Raw genomic sequence first — 24,347 nt, 5'->3', positions numbered from 1 at the left:
CTGAACTGAAGTGAGTGTCTAATAATAAATTCACCCAGGTAAAGAGTAACTCGTTTTTTTAGTTTTGTAAAATGTCATTTCCGAAGCCAAAGTTAAAGATATTGAAGTCCTAAAACTCCCTGTAACATTTAAGTGAGTCAGAGAACTGCAGCTGTCAGCCAGCAGTGAACGCCAGGCTCGCTCCGCTTTATAGCAGCACGTCAATGATGTTCGACTGCGTCCAAACGTCTTCCCACAGATCCTCTCATCTCGTCCTTGTGACTGCAGTCATTAACGCCAGTCCTCCTGCTGTCCTTTCCCACCAGTGTTTGCATATTACTGAGCAAATTAACTGCCAGAATTGCGTCGTCGGCACTCTTTATTGAATCTCGTCGGCAAATTGGATGTTAGGAAACCTCAGGGGTGGTATCAGCACCGGGCATAGCTGAGGATCTGCCGGGCTGACACAGGGAAGGTGGATTAACGGAGAGAGTGGCAGTTTAGGTGGGATGACCTCATCATTACTGCCACATAACCTCTGATAACAGTAAACCATTCGTCCACATAAACAGATAAACTAATTCAATCTGAACTTTAGGTTTTAGCTGTTTCGATTTTTAGTCACACACGATAGAACTGAGGGGATTTTGTAAGTATGATTGGAATATAACTATCCATCCGTTTACTTTTGGACACATTTCAGTGTCTGCAGTGGCTTTTTTGAGCTTTAAAAGTAAAGGATTTTACCTTGTAGCTGTAGCTCTGTCTCCTTTAGTTGGGTCATTGTTGGATTCTGGCCTTGTGACGCTTTATTTATCGCATATATCAAACGCTGTATAAGCTGTTCCAGGCACTAGACCATTTTCTCTAAAAACAGTGCCTCTTCTTAGTGCGAATCTCCATCATTTCACCGATTGCTGCAGGTCCAGTCCCTTCTCATCAATCACTCGTGACCTTATCGCAAAGAAAATGGATGGAAAGACCGTTTTCTCTATCAGGAAACTCTCGATTGCCAATCACAGCACAGATTGGACTGCATGCTTCACTGATTTGTCCAACAGGAAGCTAATGGAGCTTCCAAGAGCGTTACACTACCTCACCTCATACACACAGACTAATAGTGAGGCTGGAGGTGTTGGTGTCACCGCAGGGTGTATTTATGTCACTTCCTCCTGTGGAAACACTGCTGGCTGTCACAGAAACAGGACTTTATAGCTAGATGCTTAATTTTGCCACTACTCTCGCTGGAACATCAAAAAGCAGGATAAAAATCTGGCATTTCATAGTCTACTGTTATGGGTCAGACCTCCTGAGGAAGCCACCTGGTGTGGATATCGGTGGACTAGACTGGACTTATTTCATTTACTTGAGCTGGACTTGCTGTCTGTGTGGAGCTGTGGATGATTGAAATGGTGAAGACTGTGTCTCTTCTATTGATTTATCTGTTTAGCTGTGGCCCAACTCAAGAGCTGGACTCTTGTTAAACCCGTCAAAGCCACGTGGTCACTCCTGAGCCTGCCACGTCTTCTTTGGTTGACTTTTTTCCTGCTGATTCAGTCGGACTGTTTGATTTCCACCCGGCTCCACTCGACGCGTCGCCTCTAATGGGCATCGACGGCGCTCGGTGTGCCTTATTGAACAAACTATTTGAAGCCGAATAGGAAGCCAGTTGTGTTGCAGATCTGTATCTGTTGGATCATATCGAGTTAACATCGATCTGGTTGCGCTCGCTCCAGGATTATCTCTGTCCTCTGGATAACTTTGAGGAGAAACGCTCCAGTTTAATTCAGAGGGCAGGAATGCTGTGAAGAGTCAGAGAAACGTGTGACAGCCACATGTGCAAGCGCTCAACTATCATTTCTTTCAGGTGAATTAGATAAAGCTCTTCAGGGTGTTTGGCTGTGAAATATTGATGCTGTTATGATTGCGAAGCACTTCAGAAACGTCTCCGAGTTGTCGACACCGGCTAATGGCAACACAACAGGCCATGAATGATTCAGGACTCAGGAAGGGAAGGGTGGAGGATTAGAAAAAGAATCTAAACGGTGTAGCAATCGATGGCTTGTTGACATCCACGCCTACATTTATGTAAACATGTACAGTAAAGGATCATTCCCCCAAATATCCAAATCCATGTCTTCCTGGAGATACTAGTCTTACCAGTTAATTAACTGTGCAGTGGCCAAACAAATTCATTAACAAGTTAACCCCACAGAATAACTTATATAGTTTCCTTTAATCTCATTTTCAACCATTTTTGTGCTATATCGAGTTAACCCAACTTATCTGTCAGTTAAGCTGCTTCATCTTCGTCTGCCTCGAAGCTTCTCCAGCAGCAAATTTTCTGCACTTATTTTTAGATTTGAACCATTTTACATCGATGACCCTGATGAAATACTGCAAGACAGTTCAGTAAATACTTGATTTGATTAGGCTACAGTAAGTTAAAAACCAAGAAGCCTTTATTTGGACTCTAATTGGACGACTCGTGTGCCTGTAGTGTTGCGAATTATGCAAATGATAACGTGTTCCAGAGGTTCTTATTATCAGTGAATCTGTCCCGTGGCTGCCGTGAAACTCTTGGATGAGTTGCTTTGAAATGACTCCATCACACTCGAGCTGAGAAAGAACAAAATAATCTTTTGCAGAGCTGATGGTGGCGAATACCGGACACGCCGCTCTGGATAAATGTTAATTGGCTGCCTTCCTGCGGCTGAGTTCGCTCAGCACGGTTCGGGGTCGTATATCATAGCAGGGCGGTTAACTCCAGTCTACCTGGAATCCAGCCACAGTGTGCTCGACTCTACAGGAGCATTTAAATAGCCGTTTGTACGTGTGCATCCAATTAATTTCAGCTCTGGAAGCTAAATATAAGTGTAAGGGTAACAGAACGAGCTTTTTAAAATGCAGGATTAGACCGTGGAAGACTGAATATTTAGGTGGTAGGGCACAGAATAAGAATTAGAGGATTCATCAAGTGGAAATGACAATAAATAGTTTATGCTCTCATTTTATTATAGAGGACAACTAATATGTTTTTATTAAGGCTCAAACATGAGCTACTGAACTACAGTTTTACTTTCCTGTTTTAAAGCTCACCTTGATGTATTTAGCATTCGTGTCATTAGTCAGACAAATGAAGTAGGATTTAACTCTTATAATTACTAAATCTTCTCCAGTTAGCTGAATGTGTTTGTTGTTTTTTACTGCACAGGGGTCTCTATTTCATCCACTGACCCACCTTCACCCCTGCCTGTCTTTGTGCCTCCCTCCCCTCACCTCCAACTGGTCGCAGCAGATGGCCCCGCCCCTCCCTGAGCCTGGTTCTGTTGGAGGTTTCTTCCTGTTAAAAGGGAGTTTTTCATTCCCATTGTCACCAAAGTGTTTACTCATAGGGGGTCATATGATTGCTGAGGTTTGTCTGTATTATCGTGGGGTCTTACAATATTAAGCGCCTTAAATTGATTTGTTGTTGCGATTTGGGGCTATATAAAAAAAAAATGAATTGAATTGAATTTGGGGCTTTATTCTGTTTATTCTGTTTTTCAGAGGCTGGAATATGAAGCTTTAAACACTAAAATTCTTCTGTTACTCTAGTGTCTTCCAAATGTGAGTCATTCCCCATAGACTCCAATGTTAAAATTTCCCAGCCTGCTGCAAAAACAGATTAGACTCCATGGACAGTTTAACACCTGTACAGGTGGTGATACACTTCTGTTAAGGGTGTGGTTCCTTTGATTGACAGCCCAGTGTGTTTCTGTAGCCGAAAGTCTGTTATGTGGAAAGCCAAACAATTTGAAAGCTTGAGTAAAACGAGGATCCACGCATTCAGTCGTACTCCACAGTCTGAGTATCTTCTGGTTGTTGCCTTCATCAGATCGGTGGTATCTTGTTTGGCCTGCCTTGCTTTTAGGCCTCACCTCTGCTAATTTAAACTACTGAACCTCTGAGTCACAGTTGGTGCTTTTTAGAACAGTTACCTGTCAATAATATGTCAAAGAAGTTCTGGTGATCAACCTGTTATGACTTAGCAGCTCTGTTTGTTCTTGTGTTTGTTGCTCACCAACTTAGTTTGTTGCGTAGCTTGCTAATTAGCTAGCTAGCATTAGCTGATAACCTAGCTCGTCACCTTCTTATCTCAGTTTGTTCATTTGTTGCTCCAGAAAACCAAACCAGCGGCTCTTTTATACACTCTATACTCTCTGTACTTCCTCCTCTGGCTCCATCCCATTTTTCCTCTGTTTTTTTTTTTCTTACTTTAAAGTTACTGGTAACTAATCGAGGGCACTGATGACTTATATTTGTGGATAGTAAGTTTTTTTTAAAGTGTGATTTTATATTGGGGCTTTTTTCATTCAGTTTCAGGGGTAGCAATCATTAACCAAGACATACAAGTCTTTTTTGTCCTTTTTCTATCTTTTTCTTTTGTTTTATTTTTATTGTTATTGCTTATTTGTTTATTGATTTATTGGGATTAATTCTGTTTTGCTTCTCTCTTGTAACATCAGGCTATGATTTTGCTGTTTCCACTGCAGTAATTGATTCATGCAGCTTGTTTAGAGTTCACAAAGAGTCACACCTTTTAACACCGTCATGTAAACATCACTTGGTGACCTCTGCAGCCATTTACAGTCAACTGTTACTCATTTACTGTGCATGTTGAAGTGTTCAGCACTCTGATGATGACTCACATCCTGCCGGCTCACAGGTTAAACATGACAATCACATGAGTGAATAAAAATCTGCATTAGGGTTTGCATGCAGGACCACGCTGGGGTCTTTATTTCACCGGTTACTGATGATGATCAATGATCCTGCTGCTGCAGAGCTGGATTTTTAATAATCATGTGACCACCAACCAGTGCGTACACGAGCACAAGGTGAACAAATGTGATAACAGGCTCTCTTTCTTTATTACACTACAGGTCCAAGAGGTGATTTATCACCCTGGATGCTGCTGTGTTTGGACAAAGAGACTGAGTGCTTTGCTTAAGGGCATGGAAAATTGATGCCACCTGTTAGCATGCTAACTGGCGTCATGATAAATACGCTTGAATTTGTTTTATTAATTCTCGCTTCCACCTTAAAACCAAAACTGGCTGATCTGTCTGCGTCGCTGCCCCCAGGCTCTTAAATCCAGCATCATGTCGAGCTCTGCTGCTCGTGATTGTAGATCTGCTGTTGTGTACAGGCCCTCCTACATTCTTCCTCCTACAAGCCTTCTCGCTGTGTTTTATTGTTGTTTTAAATTGGTTTTACTCACCTCAAGACTCTTTCTTCATTATTTCCTTCTAAAGAGGAATAATTTTATAAACCTTTTTTTCTGTCATATTGTTTATCCTGTTCTTGGAGGCTGTTCATATTAAACAGTTTATATTTTACGATATTATCGTATCAGGTCAGGGTGTGTAAAGGAAATCCCCATGAGCCAACAGCTCAGACTGGAGCCTGCTCTAAAAACTCAGCTTCACTCAGTTTTTTTTTACTTCTGGCGCTGTATGATGTCATACGGAGGAGATATCCCTAATATGGGCATCTCAGGCACAGAAGTCCCACCCACCTGCTGTTCCGATGTTTTGTTTAGGGGCAGCCAATCAGAGGACATTTGAGCAGAACAGGTCTCCTTTAATTGTGCTGCTTCACTTTGTTACACTTTCATAGTCATTATATTTTAATGTAATGTCCTTTAGATCAGCTCCTATAGTTTTCAAATGTGCTCCATAAATACAGGTGACTTAAACTGACTTTGTTGGTTTGTCCATTGAATTTAAAGGCAATAGTTTTTCCAAATCAAACCCTTTTTTTAAAGTGCTGTGTGCAGATTTCACCGTAGCAGTGGGAGGTTGTCAGTGAGCCTGCTGGCTTCACAATTATCTCACAATTTGGTAGTTTAAAGGAAAATTCTGCTGTTTTTCTGATGCTGTGTGGTTAGCGGGCCTGCTCGGTGGAGATTAGTCTGAATTCAGCCAGTTCTGAACGACTCATCTGCCAGGCACACATTCATTATGCAACAGAGAGCCTGCAGTACAATCGCTGAAGTTAAACCGATCAGCACGAACAGCAGGATGAACGCTCCTACCCGGTTAAATTAAAAAGGCGGAACGGAAAGAAATGAATTTTGCTATATATGTGCTGTAATTTAGCCTCATTTTAAATGAAACTCTGTGCATGCAGTCAAATTAAAACGAAATAAACAAAAAATCTGACATGTGCTAATAAAATGTTCGTTCTAAGTATCTACACTGTTGGCTGATCACTGTGGCGTGCTTTCTGTATGTTTATGTCACATTGTTAAATAAGACTGTGTGTTTTTACATTTTTAGACCTCGTGTTACCGTAGTTAGTTCCAGACCTCCAGTGGTCCTGCTTTTTAGTCGTAGTGGTCTCGGTTTATATGTGTTAAAACATTAAATATTCTCCGTTTGACTTTATATTTTCATTGTCTTGTGATTTCCATCTTTACGTCTTTGTTCCAGTTACAGCTTTAAGTTTTAGTTTGTGTTCGGATGTGTCTCGTTCCCCTCCTGTGTCCACTTCCCCCTGAAGACTTGATGTGTCCTAAAGGTTCAGTCTGTCCTTCTCTTTGCAACCACAGATTCATGACAACAAGTTTAATAAGGATGTTTTTTGGGGTTTTTTTTAGTCTTTATCCTGCAGGTTTGAGTAAATGTGATATAACATCCACCTCGGTGGGCTGTTAATAAGCCCCCCCCCCCCCCATGTAAACGATGTTTTACCCCCCTCACTGGAACTAATACAGTCAGCCTTCTGTATAATTAACTCGTGTTCATGTGTGACTCGTTTACCCGTTAAATCTAAATAATTTAGGAAAAACATTTGTTTTCAGTTCTTCTGCGCCTCGTGCATAAATTAAAGGGAGATGTAGCCCCCTCTAGTGGTGACAGTATGACTGTGCAGTTTCACTCAGTGATTTTTATTTCCTGCACTCTTTAGTGTTTGTGTGTCCTGCACATGAGTGTTGTGCGTTATTGTAACTGAACGTTTTTCCTCTTGTGTGTCTGCAGGTTTTTAATCGTTCTGGGCTGTTTGATTCTGGCCATACTGACCACATTCAAGGAACACGAGAACGTGTCGGCACACTGGCTGGTCATACTGGTGAGATCTCATTTCTTCATTTATGTTTGTATCATTTTTTTATATCGTTCCACTTAACAGAAGCTTTTTTTAAATATGCATCATCAGACGCATGTTTCACTCAAATCAGCAAATTTGACCTTCAAAAAAATGTCAAATTCAGGGGTCACAGTGTGCTGGAGCATAAAATGTGGTACTTGCACTTCACATTTAAATAATCTCAGCTGATATAAATACTATAATATAAATACTTCACTGTTTAAAAAGATAAATAGTGTAAAATGCAGATATACAAATATTAAAAGGGCTGAAATAGGACTGATAGTAATGAGCAGCCATAAAATGTGAGTAAGTAAATCAACAAATGGTTAGAGGACATTTTTATTTTAAAAGTACAAAATAATAAATATATTAGATTAAAGCAGGAAAATGTTAATTTAATAAAAGGACTGCAAGAAAATTACAAGAAAATCTAAAAAAATTAAGCGATCAAAAGAAAAACGTACAAATTAAAATTGAAATCCAATTTTTGGTTGAAATCATTCCCACCTGGACAGTTTCAGATTGCCCTTCTGAACAAATCAGAGCTTTTTTGGACAAAACAACACTTCAAATATTCATTTTTCTCTTTTTTTAATCTCGTTTGTTGCTCCACGACCGAGAGAGCAGACGTGGAGTGAGTCCAAAACAGGATGTAATAACAAACAAAGAGGCAGATTCAGTAAAACTGAAAGATTTCACTGAATTTTAATCGTTATTGATGTAGTATGCAGCTCATATCTGAGCGAGCTGTGAATGGATTTTTGACGTGTCCTTGTGCAGGAGACGTTCGCCATCTTCATCTTTGGAGCTGAGTTTGCGCTGAGGATCTGGGCGGCCGGTTGCTGCTGTCGCTATAAAGGATGGAGGGGCAGGCTGAAGTTCGCTCGCAAACCTCTGTGCATTTTAGGTAAGGTCACTAAAGGTTCCTGAGCATTAAACATGGAAATCTACTGCTGAACATCCTGTTTGGTAAACGATGTGTTACTGGGAGCTCCTCAGTAAGGAAGGCTTACCGACAAGTCTACAGGAGGTTTTGGATATAAGTAAATTAGAGGCAGGAAACTCCAAGCATAAGTGAGTCCTGCAGGTTTTAGATCTCACCCTGGGTCAACACACCTGAATCAAATGATTAGTTCATTACCAGGCCTCTGGAGAACTTCAAGACATGTTGAGGAGGTCATTTAGCCATTTAAATCAGCTGTGTTGGATCAGGGACACATCTAAAACCTGCAGGACACCAGCCCTCGAGGCCTGGAGTTCCCCACCCCTGAAATTAATATTGTAGAGTTTGTTTCCGTCATTTTCTGGTACCTGTAAATGTCAACTTCGACTTTCAGTGAGATCTGCAGGTGTTCACAGGAGTGAAAATCAGGATTGTTTCAGTTGTTAGACCACACAGAGTATAAAGGTGGACGTAGCTACTGTGACGTAACCTGCTGGAGATGTTGTCAAGCAAATCTTTACATAGCAGCAACATGTGCTCTGTCATGATGTGTTTTTGATGCGATGCTGCAGCATGTGGGTGTCAGTTTTACTGCAAAACAGCTTTTTCTTTTACGTTTTCTGGTTTTAATGACAGCAGCTCTGCAGATGAAGATGAAACGACTCTCACTACTTTGCAGACATCTCTGCAGTTTTTGGGAAACTGCTTTTGGATGACGATGATGAGTTTTGGATTTCCTGCAGCTGCCTTGACCTATAAACACAGAAGGAGTCTTCCAGGACAAATGTCCAGCTTATGATGCCATGAAAGGGTTTTTTTTTTCATCACCAACCTTTAAAAGCTGATCCAGGCTCTAAAAGCCTTACTTTACTTCACAGAATCAGACAGTTAACTGGAGACGGCGCCTCTGTTCAACCGTCCAAGCTTGGTGTATTAACCAGTGTGCACTGATGAGTGGTTACTGAGTGAGTCTGTGTGCACAATAACACAGTGCACACGGGGAACATATTTTATGTTAATAATACCCTCCAAATATTTTACAGCTGATATAATTTGAATGTTCTTGCAGCACTTTGAAGGGTGAAGCATTCACATTAATGCTCCTTGTGTGTTAAAACCAATCCTAATTAAACGTATTAGGAGCATCTCATCGGTGTCTTTATGTTCAGCTCTTGTTAGGAACTCGTCGTCCCACAAAGACGACTGAATCAGCGTGTCGGGTCAGTCTCATTAACCATGTGAAGAAATGTCTTTTACGCGAGGTTTTGTCTGCTGTGTTTTCGGCTCAGACATCTTCGTGCTGATTGCCTCGGTGCCGGTGGTGGCGGTGCGTAACCAGGGAAATGTGCTGGCCACGTCCCTGCGCAGCCTGCGCTTCCTGCAGATCCTGCGGATGCTGCGCATGGACCGGAGAGGAGGGACGTGGAAGCTGCTGGGCTCCGCCATCTACGCGCACAGTAAGGTAGGCGTGGACCCGAGCACACTTCCTGCTTCCTGCAGCATGAAATTAGCTGACGTGTGAGCATTTTAAAGGAAGTTGGTGGAAAATATAATTATGGAAACTTGCACTTCTCTGGAAAGAGTACTTGAAGTACTTGAAGTATCGAGTAAAGTGTAGTGAAGCGCTCACATGAGCTGAAGATGTAAAGAAACTAAACCGGAAGCGCTTAGAAAGTTTATGGGAGTCTGCAGGACCTGACTCAGTTTTGAAGGCAGCCTCAAGTGGACATTAGAGGAACTGCGGCTGTTGGCTTCATTTCTCAGACCTGGAATCTGCTGCTCAGCTGTGAATGTGTAAATAATGAATTAGAACAGTCTTTTATTGGATTTAAAATAAACAAATATCAGCTTCTTTCAAATATTTCCCTGTTTTCTGCAGGAGCTGATCACAGCCTGGTACATCGGCTTCCTGTCTCTCATCCTGGCGTCCTTCCTCGTCTACCTGGTGGAAAAGGATGACGCCTCTGTGAGCATGTCCGACCAGGAGAACCCCACGGCCCAGCCCAAAGAGCAGGACTTTGACACCTACGCCGATGCGCTGTGGTGGGGGCTGGTACGTGCATTAAAAACAAAGCTCCAAGTTTACAACTAAAACTGCACTCAGTGAATTAACATGCATATTGTTGAAATTTTGTTGCTAGAAAAAAATCCTGTCTTGAATTCTGCAAATTGTTTGTCTGGAAATCAGTTTGGCAGCTTAGAGGTGAGAGTAGATTTGGCTGCAGCTCGGTGGACAGATGGTGCCTGGCCAAATCCTCAACCGCTAATATTTTGGCTTTAAATCAAATCTGGGATTTCTGCCAAGAGGACAGGAAAAAAATCAGGTTTTAGTTTCTAATAATGTGCCGGTGGAAAGCCTGAGGGTTTCTGGTGAATCCCGTTTGAAAGCTCGCAGAGCTCTGAGCTTTAATGAGGGCCTCTGGCAAGGGAAGCACCGATGCCTCATTAAAGCGACCGTCCTTCAACCAGAGGGGCCAAAAGTTCAAGCTCCATGACAGCGAGCATCTGCTCCGCCAAAATGTCCTTCAACAAGATGTTCCACTGTCATCGCCTGCTTTTCAGGGCGATTCTCTGAGCCCGGGAAACATTGAAGAGCCCTTTAACGGATCGATACGAAGGTCACAGAGAGAGACGAGAGTCTCCACGGAAACATTACTGCTGAAACGAGGACGCCGAGGCTGGTGTGACGAATGTCAGTGATTGAATTTAAAAGATTTTCTGCCAGTGTTTTATCTTCCTTGTGTTTTGCAGATCACACTGACCACCATCGGCTACGGGGACAAAACCCCAAAGACCTGGGCTGGGAGACTGTTAGCCGGCACCTTCGCTCTGATCGGAGTGTCCTTCTTCGCTTTGCCTGCAGTGAGTGTGCTCTCCTCACACTGCTGCTGATGGTTCAGGGTTTCATTCAGTCAGAATAAATCAATCAATAAATTCTCGTGTTAGGAAATCTGTCCTGCTTGTATGAACTGCACAAGTGATTCTGATCTTTTTATTTATGAAGAAAAAATGTGCAACATAAGTTGATTGTAACACTTGAATGCTAAATTATTAGTAAGTATCGCCTCTTTGAGTATAAGAAAACAGCCAGTTCTCGTCCCGGGACATCAATTAGTGCCGTGATATCAGCCACTGGTGTTACTCGTTTATACACCAGGAGTCCTCTGGTCCCGGGGTTATGATGTGTCTCTCTCTAACTTCTTACTGTGCAGGGTTATTGTTAATAAAGAGCCTTACTTTACACCCAGAGTTTACCTACACTCGACCAAGTGAAGCACGTCTCAGTGGGACTCGAACCAGAGCCTCCACATTCTTGAAGCATCAGTTACTCTGCGATGAGAACATGAACTGAAGGTTATCAGCTGTAATCACTCCCATGGATACAGCTAGCAGAGCACTGTCCTGCACCTCCTTAATGACCAGGAGGTCATGTGTTTGCATGTATGCACACATGTATGTGATACATGAGCAGCCGAGTGAATAAGTACATGTAAAACATCTGCTGGCGTTGGTTAATAAGGAGAAAGGAGGACTTTTGAGCCAAGCTGTGATCTTTTGCTAACCCTCACCAAGATAAACACGAGGTGTTAACATTTTGCTCAGTATTGGCGTCCCGCAGGGCGACAGGAGCACTAAGCGACGTGTTTTCTGTTTTTATGGCTGCAGGGTATTCTGGGATCGGGCCTGGCTCTGAAGGTCCAGGAGCAGCACAGACAGAAGCACTTTGAGAAGCGCAGACATCCGGCTGCAGGCCTCATCCAGGTGAGACGCTACCTGACGGCATCGGCGTCTTTCTGCGTGGTCCAGCTGAGACTTTCTGTGTTTTCTGGACTCATTTAAGCTTAGCGCTGTTATAACTTCTGGTTGATCTCCTGTCTTCCCATCTCAAGTCTGCCTGGAGATATTATTCCACCAATCCAATCAGGGAAGACCTTATTGCCACTTGGAGATTTTATGAAACTGTCATCTCTCTTCCCTGTTTCAGGTAAGTACCACTAAATTTAACAATTACTTTTATAGTCCTCGTACATTACCTTAAATTTACAAACGTGAACATTAAATATGTTGTTTTTTGTTTGGATCTGCAGATTTAACACTAAGTTGACTAATCTGGAGAGTTTTACTTTTAGATTTCTTTGAGTAAGAAGCACAAAAACTCAAATTAAAATTTTCATTAAAGATAGGTTAAACATAAAAGACGAATCAGCAGTTTGCACTATTTTGGAACATCAACTAAGAAAAATGCACTCGGTGGATTTCAAAATGAGGATTTTTATCGTGCTTTGGTATTTCTCTTCTGACTTTTAGTCTTTGTCAAAGGATATTTAAATCCTACGTTGCATGCAAATACCTGATTTTGATCCTTTCCTCTCTCCCCGTCCACAGGAAGGACACCTTGGAGGTCATGGCGAGGTAGGTCACCGTTTGGTGTCCATGCAGAGACACAGTTAATCACACAGAGCTGTGCCTAAAGTAAATGCTTTCTGACGGGGCTTTAATTAGCCCCACATGCTGGAGAGACTAATGAACATTTCCTAGAATATCTCACCCTGCTTGCCTTTAAATAGCTTCCTGTATTAATTCACCAGTCGGATAAATCTCGGGGCTAATGGCCGTGGGACGTATGAATTTTGAACGCCCACGCGTCCCTCTGCCTTCCACATCAGCTGCTTTAATGACATTTAAGCCGAGAGATTTCTGTGGAAACCTATTAGCGAGTCTATTAGTTGTGTTTCAATTATGAGTGACAGTTTAGATCTTGTAATTAGGGCCTGAGAAGAGGTCTATGGGTTTGACTTTTCATTTTTCTCCGTCCTGCTGAGCGACGTTAATGAGTCTCCACATCAAAAAGTGTTGTGAAACTCCGACTGAGGCTTTCGGTTTGAGGAGGAGATTGAACTTGAGCTGCTGCAGATGTGTCACCGCGGTTATTGACATATAATGAGTTTTGGTTGATGATCTCTAGTATATTATTTGGCAGGTAATTTAATCAAAGTCCTGCAAAAGGCACAAAAGCAGCACAGATGGACTGAGTGGCATTAGCACATGTGAAGTCAGTGACACCTTTCTGCTCACCTGCTAGTCATAGCAGCCACTCGTCTAACCTTGTTCTTGGTTGTTTGTATGTGGATACGGTATAAAAACAAATCACCCGGTGAAAAGGTCTCGCCTGCTTTGCACTTTATCCTACCCAAGGCCTCAGTCACACAGGCATAGAGACCAGTCGGCGACCACCATCAACCTCTGGTCACTGGGCAGCTGGTGAGGGGTTTCTGGAAGCTGGTGAAATTGGTTGCAAAGAGTGCTGCACCAAAACTTCCTTGGGATTGTTTTGGTTGCTGGAACATTGCATCTGCTTGTATTCTGCATGGAAGTGCACCCCAAACCAGAACTGCATGCAAAATACAAGCAGATCCAGCATGTGCCTTTTCAAAGTAGTTGCATCAGTACTTCACAACTTTTACTTTGAAGGCGAACATTGTCTGAGTTTAACCAATCAGCAAGTTGTTGGCGAGTGTTTGCAGACAAGTCTGCATCTTTCAAACTATGGCTGAGCGCTAGCAACCAAAGCAATCACAAGGACGTTTTCCAAGCAGCACTCTGTGTGCGACCAACTTCAACTAATGTCAGCCAGCAACCTCCAGAAGCCTCTCACCGACCGGTCAGGGGATACACCTTTTCCCCAGTGACTGCTGAAATGAGAGCTAGTTTTTAGTTGAATACACACACACATACGCACACACAAATCTGGAGTCCATAATCAGGTAAGTTTGATTTCTTAAACTTGGGAAAAACTTTGCTCTGTGATGTCGTCATTCAGTGTTGACAAAGACATGTCAGAGCCATTATATGAAATGTGCTGTAGTCTTGCTACACCTGGCATTTTGCATCAGCTCAGGTCAGCAGAGGTGGCATTACGGGCTCATTACAGTGCAGCGTTCTGCTCTGACGCCTGCCGGCCTCCGTGTTCAACACGCTGGATTAAGTTACTGCTGCTAAAAGCTGAAACGGCTCTGATACACGGGCTGGTAGAGCAGAGCAGAGGAGAGGTCGGGTCACCTGTTCTTAATGGTGTCTGTTTTATAGCCTGAACCGGAGGGTTGCATTACAACGATTACAATCATTTCGCTTTTATGTGTAGTATTTAGCAGGGACATAATTTAGAGAAACAGGGAAATGATGAGACGGAGATGTGGAGGGAGAACAAGAGTGAAAAGAAATGAGGGTGCACAGACGCTGAGTGATGAAGTCAAACGGAGTGAAAAGCAGGCAGAGAGAGTTTTAAGAGCCTTTTAGGATCAGCGGCTGGGAAATTAGCACTCTGACATTATCTTGTTGCTCTGAGCGAAGAGGTGGACGACGGCCAGAAACTACAACAGTGCGACGATGTCCGACAAGAGGCCGATAAGCTACTTATTGTGTGTGTGCGCAGAGTGTGATATTAGGCCTTTTTATCTGAGTTTCCAGTGTTACTGTGTGGCCTTTTTAATACAACACTGACACAAAGTTACATCTCTGACTCGTGTGTGTGTGTGTGTGTGTGTGTGTGTTTCGCATTTTGCTAACTTTGTGAGAACATGTTTCAGAGTGAGGTCAGTTTAATCTTCAGACCTCAGCCTCAGAAACTCACGGTCTGCATGAATACTGCTTTTTTTCTTAGCACTTGGAAGTAACTAAGTACATTTACTTAAGTACCTATCAGTTTTAGTAGATGCATAATTCTCCTCCACAGTTCAGGTGTAAACTACGTCTTTTACTCCAATTGATTTGACATCTATATCGACATACTTCAGGTATCAGGCCGTGTGATGCAGTGACGACCTGTCCCACGATGCACTCTTTTTCTTGCCCTGTGACAGCTGAGATTAGTTGCACTGTGTCTGCAACCATCAATTGAATGATTGGTTAAGTTGGTGGGTGCCCAGGTAGCTGTAGCTAGTAGCTCTCTGCCATACTTAAACTTGCATTACAGAATTTTCTGTTTATTTTCTTTTTATGTAGTAAAAGAAGCTAGGACCCTAAAAATATTAAATTTAAACCTTTAATAAAGTTTAAAACTGCACAGTATTTAAAAGATGAAGCTGTAATTTATTAACTGGGATGCTTTTGACTAGCATAAAATAGGTTTCTGCAGGTTTTGTATAAAACGTTATCCTCTCATCCAGGAAGAACTAAATTAGAGACCAAAACTGTGTTTTGTAGCAAGCTGTGAACATGTTTATTTCTGCTGTGCAGTTGGTGTCATATAAGTGTGGTGAGTGGCTGGTTGGGGTCTAAATTCAGATTCCAGAGGCAGCAGAAATAAACACAAAGCAAATCTTTGAGTTCTACTATCAACCTGAATAGTTTCAAAGTCCATGAAAAGAAAAGGGCAACTAAATCCATTAAACTCAGAAACAGGCAGGGAATAAACGGGGATGTCAACAACAACGAAAGGGAAAGGCAGGGCTTTAATGCTCACACAGGAAATGGATATAGGAGGGTGACGAGACACAGCTGAGACAAATTAAAACAACAAGGTAAGGAAGTAAAGCTAAATACAAAACGTAAGACACAACCAGCTACCAAAGTATAACAGGAAGCAGGAAACAGCGAACCGAGACAAAGAACATGAAGAGTTTACCGACAGTTAGAACACAAAACTGAACACGAAGGCAGCTGGTTGTCTCCTGGTTTTGGATCCATGGACTTGTTGGTTTAATAGATCTAAGTCGTAGCACGAGTCAGATGCTTTTGTCCTCGGCTTTCGTTGGAAACTTCTCACCTGGTGATCTAGACTTGACTAAAGAGATCACCACGATGGACACGTTTACCTGTGTTCCTGGCTTGAGGCTGTTTTGTTCCAAAACCGGAGTTTTGTGTTCAGAGACATTAATAAAAAACAAGTATCAGAGACTAAAAAACTGATCAAGAGAATGGTAACAGAAAAACCTCCAGTTCAACCAAACACATTTGGATAAATGAACATGTGTGGGACACACCCTGCTTTTTTCAAGCTGTTAAAATCAGTAGATTCAGTTTTACCTCCAAGTAAAATGGTTTAGAAATGATTCCCACCCATGTCCCTTTGTTATCCTAACAACCAGGAAATAAGATCCATATTTGCAATAACTGAAATTATCTTTTAATATTGTCCCGCAGCTTTGTGCAGGTATTATGAACCAACATGTGTGTGTTGGGAAGGCAGAGCTGTGGGAGATAAGGAGCATCATTTTTTTTCGCCTGCTGCGCTGCCTCATTTACAGAGATCCACGGGATAATCACATCTCATTTTCTGCTCTTTATTCGGCCGAGGAGCAGTCAGAAAGAGATTCTCTCTTCCTTTAAAGCTTCCTATTCTGCGGCCTCTCAGCGCCGTAATCTGCCGTCCCTATTCTGCCTCGAGGCCACATAGAGGCTCATATTGTGTGTCTGCTGTGGGAGCAAAGTCGCTGAGAACGCTCCACGTTTCAGAGGCCTTGTTTGGGCTGTTGTCGGCTCCGGTTACCCCGCCTCTCTCCCTCTTCCAAGGCACAGGAGTCTTATTTTACCCAGGGAGCTCTCGTCTTTGTGCTGCCAAATATTGCCAGCCATTGGACAGTAAAGGAGACCAATCTCCTCTCAGCTCTTTGAGTCTTCCTTCTGCCAGGAGAGCTGCATTGTTACGTTACGTCAGCAGACCAAGGAGAACTTATATTTTTAAAAAAACAAAAACAAAACTGATTGTGCGAAAAATTTGCATTAGCATGCACTTGGCAACAGTGGGAAGGAAAAACTCCCTTTTAATAGGAAGAAACTTCTAGCACATCTTCAAACCTCCAGGTTAGTCAGGTTCAGGGAGGTGCAGCCATCTCGCGAGTAAAGTTTGGGGAAAATGAAGAGAACAGAAATTGAGTGATAATCAGAAAAGCTTTAATCTGAATATCAAGATTTCTTTTGATGTGCATAAAGCAGACAAAGTGATCAAAAAGCTTTGCATTGCAACATTTATTCTAATGGGGGATCATTGGGTTTTTTCCAGTTTCTCTATAATTTTCTACCATCTTGACATTACCTTTCATAAAGATTAATATTGCCATTGCTCCTCACTACAGTGGATCTTCCAGGTTTTGAAACATCCCTTATAGCGATATTCTCAATGCCTAAACTTTTGCCTGCTTTGCTTCTTGAACGTTCTTCGGTGTCTGATCACCCCCTTGCTGGGTGATGTGTAAGACTTTACTTGCTGGTGCTGGTACTCTATATCGCATGCTTTCTCTTGGTCCATACTGTATTGTTTTCTTGTTTGTCCCTCTTCAGCCAGAAACTGAGTTTACTTGAGCGTGTTCGCCTTCCTAATTCAAGACCGTCTGTGGTGGCAGTGAAGAAGCTGACGGGTAACGCAGACTCCATCGAGGAGAGTCCCTCCAAGGAGCCCAAACCTGCCGGCTTCACTAACCGGGAACGCTTCCGCACTGCCTTCCGAATGAAGGCCAACACACTCCGCCAGAGCTCTGAAGGTTTGAAACCAAAAAAGCACGGATAGCTCAGAGAGCTTTTGTTTTCCATATAGGTCTAATCCTTTTTTTTTTTTTCACTAATGCAAAATTCATAATGTGTTTTTTGTCTCAGATGCCGGAGGTGTGGCAGATCCAGCCTTAGAGGAACGGGGTTTCCCCCCTGACATCCTCCTAGAGGAGATGATCCCCACGCTGAAACTGGTCATCAGGGCCGTCAGGTTAGGGTCAAGAACTGTGCTCTGTGGTCCTTTAAAGTCATCGTGTATTACTACATTTAGACCCAATCAATTAAAGAGTATAAATTGATACTGACAAGAAGAGATAAATGTACCATACTGTGACACACAGATGGGTGTTATGAACAAGGAAATGTTTTCTGGTTGCCCGGTTGCTTTGTCTCCAGTCAGTGATGTAGACTGACTGTATCAGGACATTAACACATCACTGTTGGATTGGAGAAAGGAAACTGTTATGAAGTCTCATAAAACCCTGGACAGGTCGTCGGTGACCTGCTAGCTGTAAAATGCTTAAATGCAATCACATGGATTAGCTAGAATCCAAACTTACAGACTGGTCAGTTCTTTTTCACCTTCTAAACAAACTGACAGGACAGAAAACAGAACTTTGTAGTAACGAATTCAAAATGTTTATTTACGCCTTAAAATATCAATAACAACTTTTGGTCAGTTTTCTGCACCGTATGATAAGTACGATTGGTCCTCACTGTATGTGCTTTCAGAAAACTCTGCAGGAATCAAAATTCAACACAGTGAGCTATGCAAACCACAGAGTGTGGCAGAACTCACACATGCTGACAGTGCGCTGGTAAATCTATAGGCCACACAGCTGACATAATGCAGGAATTCAATCTAGTGCAAGGGCCTGCGAGATGAGTGATTAACCCTGTGAAAGTGCTGCTTCCTTCCACTCCATTATATCAGGGCTGAATGGGTTTCTGAATAGGATGCTCAGATCTGGAGGGCTTTAGTTTCAGGACCCAAGACTTTCTGCCAAACACTGGAGCTCGTGCAGCAGCAGTAGCTGACTCTGAAAGTAGGAGATCTGTAGGACAAAAACTGGAGCTCAGTGGGTGGCAGCGAGGCAGGACTGAGAGACGCTGGGCTTACTATAATGCACCGGACAGAAAACGTCACACATGATTTCTGTGAAGGGGGCATTAATTACACATAACTGACAGATGTTACCTCTGTAACCATCAGTTTGTGGAGTCCTGTTGTGAAGCTGTTAAGTGTTAGCAGCTCCAAATCTGATGTCATAAAGCTCTTCGAGGTAAAGCGGTATCACTTACATTTAAATGCTGAAAGAAATGGTGCATTGTTTTGGTTATTCATGAGCTTGTCAAGCATACTGCTCCGAACTGTTATGACAAGGAAGAAGAGCCTTAAGGTAAAGACCAAAAGAAATGGCTCTTTAATACATGAGGACTCATTTGGATCCAGTAGGCGGTTGTAGTGTTGCTTTCTGGCATTTGAAGGATCCAGCCGAAGTGTCTGGGTAACTTTAAAGGCTTCCTGGAAATGTACACCTCAGAGGAGACCCTGGACTAGAACAAAACATGTCTAGAGGAATCATATGGTAATACCTACCTTACTCACAGCTCCAGCTTGATACTGCAGTGATGCTTCGCAGAGTTTTGCAGATGCCACTTGGAAATAGTATAAAAATCACGAGGGGTAAGCAGAAATATAGGCTACCCTTGATTGGTTTTGCTATTATTGTTCATTTTGCACCTGTTACAGAAAAGACAAGTCACAATGGATGAAGAAGTTATTTGTGTTTGAGTGAAACTGTTAAAAGTAACAATTTAACCTTGGAGCGCTTTTAGACTATGAGATTGTTACGCTGTCTTTGGTACTTCTTCCTTGGACAATGAATCGACTCTGGTGTGTTTCTATTCAACCTTTCAGCTAACTGTTTGACTTTGAGCAGAAGTGATGAGGCTTTGGCTTGTTGTACTCCACAGCCTCTGCACTGGTTCAGTTCCCGTAATTAGTGGCTCCCTGTAGGTAAACTAATAGAAACATGGGATCAATGTTTAGTTTTCCACTTCAAGCCTATTTAATACTAACATGGTGCCAGTACTTGTTCTGAGTAGGTGTGGGCAAAGAAATATGGACTGAATCTACCAATATTTGATGAATTTCTGGTGGTAGCTCTTCCCATGGTCATTGGTGGCTCCACTGTGTCAGTGGAAAGGGGTAAAAGACCACAGACAAACATTAGGGCCAGTAAATGTAGTGTTGTTTAGATCAGATACGTTAATAATATTAAAATCTAAACCATCTAAACCAGCTTCTTATTTGTTTGATTCTTGCATTCCTGTTTCCTGACAAACATGCGTATATACAATGAAGTTAAGTATAGTAGCTGACGTTTGTTAACTGTGCCTGATGGTGGTGTTTTCATTTGAAGTGTTTGTTACCACACAGGATCATGCAATTCCTCTTGAACAAGAAGCGGTTTAAGGAAACTCTGAGGCCTTATGATGTCAAAGATGTTATCGAGCAGTACTCTGCTGGACACCTGGACATGCTCTGTAGAATTAAATACCTCCAGACAAGGTGAGTTAGTCTTTCACACACAAGGCTGATCAATTTGAATGAAGCAAATTTTCTCTTTTCCTCGTGCTCATTGTGTTTTTTATTTTAAGGATTGACATGATTCTTGCCCCTGGACCTCCTCTCACCCCAAAACACAAGAAAACTCAGAAAACGCCCTTTACTTACCCGCCCAACCAGTCACCCAGGTACTGTTACAGAGTTCTAAAATGGCTAAAATGTTGTAAAACAATTACAAATTAGTATGAAGGTTGGTTATAACTATGTTATTTAGTTTTCGTAACAAATGTCTGTGCAGTTCACATCTACTCAGTGTCCCTTTGTTCCAGGCATGAGTCCTACATAGCCAAAGCCACATCCATGCCAGATGCGGAAGACCAAAGCATGATGGGCAGATTTGTCAGGGTGGAGAGACAGGTAACAACTAAAACTACTAAAGACAAATATTCTACCAAGGTGTTCCTTCACAAAAAAAGTACCTCTTTGTATCGTTTGAGATAAAATGGTTTGTCCATGTTACCCTTGGGTTTTGTATGTTGAGACATCTGGCGACAATCTAGGGTTTAATGTAATGCTGTAAAATGTGCTTATTTAGAAAAAAACTGTTGTGTTGATGAGACCAGAAACACTGGCAGAAACACTGATTACAATAAAACAAAGCACTGCATTGTCAGGGTCAGAGAACCCTCTGAAAATGTCAACAATATGCTTCAGCTGGAGATGACGTTGAACAGCAGATCTATTCATCCCATTTGGCCCAACTGTAGCAAATATTACTAACAATGTTATGCGATTACACTTGCAGTTCTCACTTGATTTCAAATCTGCAGCATGCAGTGACTTCTACAGCAAGACAAAAAGAGTCTATAACCTTCACCACCACCGAACTATCATCCGCTGTTTAACACTTAACAAGATAAACTGGACCAGACTTAAAAAAGAGATTTTCATGATTTTGTTCTGCTCGTCTTTCCTGTGCTGAGTGTTTCTTTCCTGCATCTGGAGCATTATCATCATTATTAGTGTTGGTGCAGCGTTCATAATTAATGCTTTTCTTTAGGAAGGTTACCAAGATTAAACTGTGAAAACACCAAGATATCAGTAAAAGAATCTACATGATATTTTATATCTCTCATATCTGCAATGTCTGCAAAGGTTTTATCAAACCTCACTAAAGTGATGAAGGAGTTACTAAAACTTCTTTACATCATACATTTTGGCCAAGGTGATTAGTAAGAAAACACACCTGTTATGCGATCCACTGGTTCCACTGTATCTCTCTCTCAGGTGGAGGACATGGAAAAGAAGTTGGACTTCCTGGTGGACATGCACATCCAGCACACTGAGCACCTGCAGGTGGACTCTGCCGGCTCTGCCCGCATGACCCTGGAGACCTGCAATCCTACGGCAAACGGTGAGGTCAGACGGGTTTTCCTCAACTACGGCGAGGCGTTCCCACACATGTCGTACCAGGTGCCTGTCGGCAAGGCGAACCCCTATTATGGCCGTGGAAGAGGAGGCAGAGAAGGGGTGGGGTTGGCAGGAGGAGTAGGCATTGCCCCTTCGGTTCTTCAACCCCAACCCCCACCTTCAGCAATCATCCCCACTTACACCGAGCGTCCCACAGTGTTGCCCATCAGCTCCCTGCAGGACTTGTCAGTGGGACTGGGTAGGACCACAGGGGGGCAAGGCGGTGACTCACCGCTCTCCATGCTATCGGTTAACCACGAGGAGCTGGAGCGCTCGCCCAGTGGATTCAGCATCTCTGGGGAGCGGGAGGGGGAAGGGGAGAACTTCTCGATGGGGGCCGGTTTGGCGCCCGGAGACCCCGGCTGGACGAGACCCAGGCCGAGCTACCTGGCGGAGGGGGAGACAGACACAGACACGGACCCTTTCACACCAAGCGGGGGGCCCCTGCCTCTCTCCTCCACTGGGGAGGGATTCGGCGACGCTGTGTGGACCATGCCACCCTGAGAGGAAACAAATTCTGCGCAGATATCCACCACTCTGAGTTAAGATATTAAATTCAACCCAAGCCTCTAAACCCAAGCCCTGGGTCAAAGCCACCACTGTGGACTGAACGTCTGGGGAGTAAAGCTGGGTCTTATCCGAGATAATCGACCTTCAGAGGCCACCGCAGATCTCATCATGCCGTCCGCGGTGCAGTCAGAGAGCCATGGCAACGAGACTGCCCAGGAAAAAAAAAGAAAAAGGGAAACCACATCGTTTGTAAAGTAAAACTCTGTACAGCGCACTCTTCGCAAAAGTTTAGCTGACATAAAAAAAGAACATTAATATACATACTATATACACCCAAAAGCTTTATTGCTGCAAAGCCAACCGCACTGCATGTAACGCATGCGATTTTTAGTGTAGTCAGGAAAAGGAAAAAGAGAACGAATGGTTACACATACTTGCTATGCCATTTTGTAACACTTATTTTTTTATATGAATACATTTTCATTGTTTTTTGCATGGTTTGCATGATAATGCACCACTGTAGGAGTTGACGATTAGAAGGTGATCCTGGAACCAAAAGTCTCCTGTCTCTTCGTTGTTTGCCGAGTGTGTGTGTGTGTGTGTGTGTGTTAGAGAACTGAGAGAGACAGACTTTGGTAATAAAACACTGGCTAGTTTGCTGGCAGTCATGTTTCACCGTTTCTGCTTTTCTCACGTTGCTCTGTACGGTCTCTGAGGATCAATTCTGTCCAGAAACCAGATTTTTTTTCTGGTCTCAGTGTTTTGTTTTCACACCACTGTGCTCAAATTGTGTGTCACCACTTTGTGTGAACTGACTATCCACTTGAAAATTTGACTGAGTTTGAAACACTAAATCTCTGCTGCTTTGTTGGCACATGAATTCAGGGATATAAACCACCTGTGAAGTTCTGCTTCTGCTTGATTAGTATTCAGAGCGTAACATCAATGCAAAAATAGTGGCTTAAATTTCCAGCACTAAAAAGAAAAGATTCCTACATAAAGGGAGGCACAATATGTCTGTCCCAGTACTCACATTTGTGGTCTTGAAGTAACACAATCTGTTCTTGATGCACATTTCTCCAAAGTTAAGTTTGTAAATATTTCTAATAACTTTCTGTGGTCAACCTTTCCAAAAAACATCCATCCTTTCTTGGAGTAAACTTGGATCGCCCGTAGTTGAAAAGTTATCAAATGGGAAGAACTACTCAAAATGAAGATGAATAGGCTCACTTGTGCATTTATATAATTTACTTTTGATTTTTCTGTTTCATTACTAATCACCTTTTAATTGCCATCAAAAAATGGATCGATGGCAGGTCCTTTGTATTGTTTTGAGGATGGGCCAAATGTTGGCTAACACTAGGTTGCTAACACAGACAAATTGCTAGCTAAATATTATCTGGAGTGTATAAGGTAAGCTCGTTCAGGAGGTAAACCTGGTGCTAGGTTGGCTACTCATTTTAAATGGCTTTGTAGCTGATGCCAGATTCATGCAGTGTAGCTAAGTTACAATTAACTGGCTATTGCTATACTGTCCGATTCTTCTTTGTGTGATGGCCTCAAATCAATCATTCCCAGTCAGATCATTGGCAGAAATTATGTTTGAATATGACTATGATCGCTGCATTTTATGAACACTCATAAGGATAAATTCTTGTACAGTTATGATGACAATTTAACAGTAAACACCACGACTCTTAGCAAGCTAGCTAAACCAGCTATCTCCTGCTTACCTGAAGTCACACTGTGAAAGGATAGACTTACATCATAATCATTACGAATATAGTATAAATCCATTGCCTGACTGTGGGTCTGAGTTTCAGAAGAGCATTGTTGACTACTCCATCTCTTTTTGTTGTAAAGCCAGTATGGCTACCGTTTGCTGCAGGAAATACCATGTTTCAAATTCAACTTTTTTGAAACATGATAGTTTCAAAAAAGTTTTCGAAGTTTTCGAAAATCTCCACCCTGGCAGGAGTTTTTAAAAATTTCAGTTTTCAGTGACCGAAAACGCCATTTACGTGTGGACGAAAGGCGCAAACGCACAGAAAAATCTGCGTTTTCAAAAATACCTGGGTACGTTTGGACGTAGCCAAAGATCCAACAATACTGGAAGTTCATCAAGTAAGTGTGCATTAGGATACTCGTGATGACGTGTGGTTACTGGGACAGTCTTCAGATTCCTTTTTAAAATTTTCACTCTTATTTTAAAGTTGCTTTACAAAAAAACCCAAAAAAAACCCAAACAAG

General features: G+C 42.5%; 1 protein-coding gene across 1 annotated transcript in view; it reads left to right on the top strand.

The window, feature by feature from the left end:
* Window positions 1–22,939, top strand: part of kcnq3 (potassium voltage-gated channel, KQT-like subfamily, member 3) — a 106,627-nt gene extending 83,688 nt beyond the window's left edge. Inside the window, exons 3-16 of the mRNA XM_031735053.2 lie at window positions 7,005–7,095; window positions 7,897–8,023; window positions 9,349–9,521; window positions 9,939–10,112; window positions 10,811–10,921; window positions 11,726–11,821; window positions 11,950–12,044; window positions 12,446–12,472; window positions 17,339–17,538; window positions 17,651–17,756; window positions 19,989–20,120; window positions 20,210–20,305; window positions 20,447–20,534; window positions 21,405–22,939. Coding sequence (XP_031590913.1) covers window positions 7,005–7,095; window positions 7,897–8,023; window positions 9,349–9,521; window positions 9,939–10,112; window positions 10,811–10,921; window positions 11,726–11,821; window positions 11,950–12,044; window positions 12,446–12,472; window positions 17,339–17,538; window positions 17,651–17,756; window positions 19,989–20,120; window positions 20,210–20,305; window positions 20,447–20,534; window positions 21,405–22,091 — 2,203 coding nt within the window. The 3' untranslated portion in view covers window positions 22,092–22,939. The remainder of the gene's footprint in view (window positions 1–7,004; window positions 7,096–7,896; window positions 8,024–9,348; window positions 9,522–9,938; window positions 10,113–10,810; window positions 10,922–11,725; window positions 11,822–11,949; window positions 12,045–12,445; window positions 12,473–17,338; window positions 17,539–17,650; window positions 17,757–19,988; window positions 20,121–20,209; window positions 20,306–20,446; window positions 20,535–21,404) is intronic.
* The last annotated feature ends 1,408 nt before the right edge of the window (window positions 22,940–24,347 follow it).

The sequence above is a fragment of the Oreochromis aureus genome, linkage group 18 (genome assembly GCF_013358895.1).
Source record: "Oreochromis aureus strain Israel breed Guangdong linkage group 18, ZZ_aureus, whole genome shotgun sequence".
Lineage (NCBI taxonomy): Eukaryota > Metazoa > Chordata > Actinopteri > Cichliformes > Cichlidae > Oreochromis > Oreochromis aureus.
Note: the sequence above shows the minus strand (reverse complement) of the source record. Positions and strands in the feature narration are given on the sequence as shown.